Raw genomic sequence first — 4,820 nt, 5'->3', positions numbered from 1 at the left:
ACATGAGCTTAGATTAGAATAAACCTGACATTCAAATCCAAACAAGAGGCACAAAGGTTGTGAGCAAACTTAACATCCCAACAATAGCCAATTCTTTTAGACCTGCAGACAAAGTTGAAACACGCAAATCCATTTTTACATTTTTACAAAAAAAATTAACCCCCCCCCCCCCCCCAAATCTGATACCGGTACATATAAACCAGTTATTTTATCAAATTATTCATATTTATCATGTAAATTATGTATACTACAAATACATTCTGAATACTGTATTTTGGAGATACTTTTGTCAGTTCCAGAAGCATGTCTGCAAAAGCATGATCTCCCTCCCCGCCTCTCTCCTCGTCCCATATCAGCTCAATACCGAACACGTCTTTTAGTTTCCAACTACGGGGCGATTCCGTATATTAAGTGACGGTTGGCAACCCTACTGACGACGTACTGTGAGTGTTGCTGATGTGAGTGTGCTTCAGTTGGACAGAGACACACTTACACGTCATGCAGGTGTTATCGGGGGGTAGTGTCCCCACGCTCTCCCACGTGTCCGTCTCGTCACTGTACCACTGTACGATGGTCTCATCTTCCTCAGAGGACGTGCTCAGTATGTAGATCATTCCATCCACCACAGCAGCAGTATGATCAACAGAGTACCAATCTTCTCTCACAGGACAACACATGGTCCACTGATCGCTCTTGGGGTTGTAACACTCCACCGTATTCAAGTTGTTGCCTGTGGTGTCGTCAAACCCACCTATAACATAGATCTTTCCTTTGAGTGTACAGACAGCTCCGCCAAAGCGAGCGATCTGCATAGGTGCCACCTCTGCCCAGACAGCGGTTTTAGGGTCGTACACCTGGACTCGATTTGTTTGAAAGCCGTCCAGCAAACCACCAGCAAGATAGAGCAGTCCGTCGAGGGACACCACAGAAGAACGGTGGACGTCTGCCATTTTGGTAGACTCTATCAATTGCCAGGAGTTGGTGATGGGGTTGTAGCACTCCACAGAGTCTATTTCATTGTCATGGCACACGCCCACTGCGAAAACATAGCCGTTCAGCATCACCAGGTGGCAATATGCGCGAGCTACTTTCATGGGAGCCAGCTCCAACCATGAGTCCAAGCAGGAGTCGTAGCGCCACATCTTCCTGCTGAATGAACCATCAAGGTTGGATTGCCCTCCAGCCAAATACACAGTAGAGCCTGACGCCACCAGACCGTGATTGGTTACATCGAGGGGCAGGCAGCCCAGGTGCTTCCATTGATTAGTCACAGGATCAAAGCTATCCACGTTACGCTCGCGATCCCCGCTCACTGTCAGGATCACTGTGGACCACGCCCTGCGGCAGGAGAGCTCTTCATTGGGCACGTTGACATCGTCACCAATGATCTCCGTCAGTTGGTCCACAGAGAGAGACAGGAACTCCTCCTGCTGGGAAACAGTGCTGAAGTTCTGGAGGATGTAGTCCATGCTGCGTTTCTCCAGCTCCTTAAAGGAGTGGGCCTTGGCAAAGAAGTGGATCCCCACACAGTTCATTACAGAGATCTGATGCTCCATGAACCGACAGCAGGCCTCTCGAACCACCATAAAGTCCAGCAGGTTAGCCGCTGCTAGCAGGGCCTGCACATTTGCTTTGGAGATGACCACCTGTGATGTGTACGCATAGCTCACCAGCAAGCCGATCATCTGAGGTTCAACTCCACTGATGGGAACCCGTTCCTGTCTGGACTCTCTGAAGCCCGCGGAAAACATTGCCTGGAAGTAAGAGCTACATGAGGCCAGTACAGCGCGGTGGCAGGGGAACTCCTGCCCCCCACAGCACAGGGTGACATCACAGAGAGCGTTGTTGAGCCGCAGGCTGTTCAGGCCCTGTAATCACCAAGACAAAGCAGAAAGAAACAGGGGGTGGTTTTTACACGACGCACTGCACATTTCGACAAGACTTTTCAAACTCACGAAAATTAAAAACTGACTTCACATCGTTCTAGAGGACAAGTTGGCGGACAATTTCATGTGTTTACCTAAATGTTTCCTCAAAGTTGAATCGAGTAGCGAAGCGAATGAAGGGAAATTACGCGATTTACGTCAGTATAACTCAAACCAATCACAAGGAAACATTCACCGTGTACACAGGGGTTGGCTATAATTTAAGTGACAGACCAAAGGACAAATCAAAAAATCCAGTTGGGAATCCACTCTTAAAGTCGAACTGAACCCGTTCGTCACGTGCATATGAGTCCGTTTCAGACTGAAAACATAGTTTGTCTAAGATGACAGGTTGAGAGGCGGGTCATAGTATCAGGTTGAGAGGCGGGTCATAGTATCATGTCGATGATTTTATTTGACAATTCTGGGGACTGGATTGGGCTTTGGCCAATCCTGGCGTGTTCCGCCTCCAAATCGAGTGGGATTCAGTGTGTTGTGGCGCTCCCCCCGGGAAGAGCCTTTTGATGGGAGGAGTGGAGCTCAGTGAGCCGCAGGCAGCCAGCTGCCTTCGTGTTGCCGAGCGGAGAGTGCAGCACATCGCCCTGGAATCTCCGAAGTGCAACCCCTGACAACCAAGCTCTCGGATGCGCGCGCCATTATCACTGCTGTAAATACGATATCCCTGGAATGCGCGTTTTAATGAGCCAGTTACATTTCTTTGCATTCTTTGAGATTATAGTTTTTGTTTTTTGTTCATGTTTCTAACAATTGGCCAAGTTAGTAGTTAGTTTATGGGATAGGAATTCTGCCCAGATGACAGGCACTAGGCGCAATTTTCTCTTTCTTTTGGAAGAGAAAATTATCCTGAAATGAAGATTTGATTGACAGCTGCATGTCGTGATATGATTGGTTGAAATGGGGTAGAAATTTGATAGTACTGGGTGACGTCAGCAAATTACTGTTATCAATAATGAAATCTTGAAAAATGAACTTTTGATGTGAAAAAGTGTGAAAAACGAAAGAAATTAGATTGTTGTGATTTTCTTTGCATACATTATTAAATAGGTGCACTGCTGCATACCCAGGTATTTGAACTAAAAGAAAAGAAAAGTCATTTTTGGGTTCAGCTCGACTTTAAAGGCGAGGAGTGACGATTTTTTGTTGTGCCGTTTTTTTTTCAGGCGGGCTGAAACGCTGAATTTGCTCCTCTACAGAGCTTGATTTAACTTATTATTTCGGTCTTTTTCCAAATATATTTTTTCATTTTGTAGTAGTAATGGTGCATATTTGTCGATACTGTAACGATCCGCTCCCGGGACCGTTAATGAAGGAGGAGAGGAGGCGAATACTTGGCTTGCAATTCTGTGCGTTTATTCCATTACACTGGGTCACTATCGGCTATGACCACCAGCCTCCATCCACCCACACGCCCTCAGCAGACTCACGTTCCCTCTTCCTTACACACACCTCCAAAATGGCTTCCCTCCCCTCCACCAATCCCCGAAGAGAATACCACCCCACCTGTCTCTCTGGTGCGTTCATGTTCTGTAGGAAACTAGCAATCTAGCACACAACATAAACCCCGTAATACAACACAATCCCACATTTACCCCAAAACCCACATCGCTACAATACAACCAGTGTTTTTATTCCAACATGACCCAATAGTAGACCCATTAGAGCGTGTTTAGAGCGGGAGGTTCGTCCTGCCTACCTGTAGCACGGCGTTGGGGTGGCTCGCATTCACACACAGGTAGTCCTCGCTGCCTGGATGCCGAGAAGCTGGATGAGCAGCGGTGTGGACTGCAATCATTTCAGCCATATCTCTCTCTGTTTTCAAAGAAGATGCACGTGAGACAAACTGTGAACTATATCATCAACTCTATTAGCGTGGCAACTCCGTGTCTGTAGCTAGGCTATAATAAAGTGCTCAAGTCAACAACAACCCACCTCAGTCTCGTGAGTCGTTCCACATGGGTGTGTGTGAGAAAGTGTGAACTATGTCAACTCTGTCTCTATTAGTGCAGCAATGCGTCCCTGCCTACCTCTTTCCCGCTAGCAACAATAATGTAACACTTGCCCAATGCCAATGGCTTTTCCAGAAAGGAAGACGCAGAGTAAATTCACTTTTCTCAGTTCACTGTGGTTTATTTTGACACAGGTCTGGTTGGCAAATCAGCTTTAAAACACTAGTTTATTACATTAACAACTCTAAAAAACACAGTGACATAGATCTCCTACACAAAAACAGAAAACAAAGCAAAGCACAGCATTATAAAACAATGTCATTTCTCAAACTGCATTTCCACATAGCATTGAGCATGAGACCAGCGGATCTTAATGTATGACAGACTAACATACCGCATGTATTGCCTCCGTTGTGCAATGCCAGGAACCAACGCAACTAAAAACAGCATTCACATACACAGTTGAAATATCTACTTACATCTTGTCACGGGCTAGCTCGCCAAACAGACTTGGTCGGGAACATTGAGTTATAATATGAGTTATAATAGGTCCATGGTGGGGAAGGCTCCTGCTGGCGCTCTGTGCTTTGAACACTTCCTGGCAGCGTAACCCATACGTGCTGACGCAGTACCGTAATGTACGCCCTGCGGGGCTGCTGTCTGTCTGTCTGTCTGTCTGCTGTCTGTCAGTCTGATCCACTGAGTCTGACGGTAACAGAGATGTAATGCAGGATAGCCAAGCGAATGGTTTGGATGGAAGTTTGACGGTAGGCCAATCAGAGGCAGAGAGGGGCGGGTTATGCCTTCGCCATCATCCAAAAAAAAATATCGCCTACTGCGAAGGTATGTGTGCGGGACGTGTGCGCATGCGCATACGTGTGTGTCACGTGATGAATGCGTGTAGGGGCGTTACCTGATTGGAGGTCAA

The 4,820-nt window shown here is 46.8% G+C and overlaps 1 protein-coding gene across 1 annotated transcript; it reads right to left on the bottom strand.

Annotated features, from left to right (window-relative positions):
* Positions 1-407: 407 nt before the first annotated feature.
* LOC310796411 (kelch-like protein 23) lies at positions 408-3,738 on the bottom strand (the record flags this gene model as incomplete). The annotated part of the gene is made up of 2 exons (XM_083658599.1): positions 408-1,868; positions 3,640-3,738. 2 exons carry the CDS (start codon positions 3,736-3,738, stop codon positions 408-410), a joined length of 1,560 nt encoding a protein of 519 aa, XP_083514725.1.
* Positions 3,739-4,820: the final 1,082 nt, after the last annotated feature.

Source organism: Poromitra crassiceps, assembly GCF_964638095.1.
Source record: "Poromitra crassiceps genome assembly, chromosome: 22".
In the NCBI taxonomy this organism is placed as follows: Eukaryota; Metazoa; Chordata; class Actinopteri; order Beryciformes; family Melamphaidae; genus Poromitra; species Poromitra crassiceps.
This window is presented reverse-complemented; position numbering and strand designations above follow the sequence as displayed.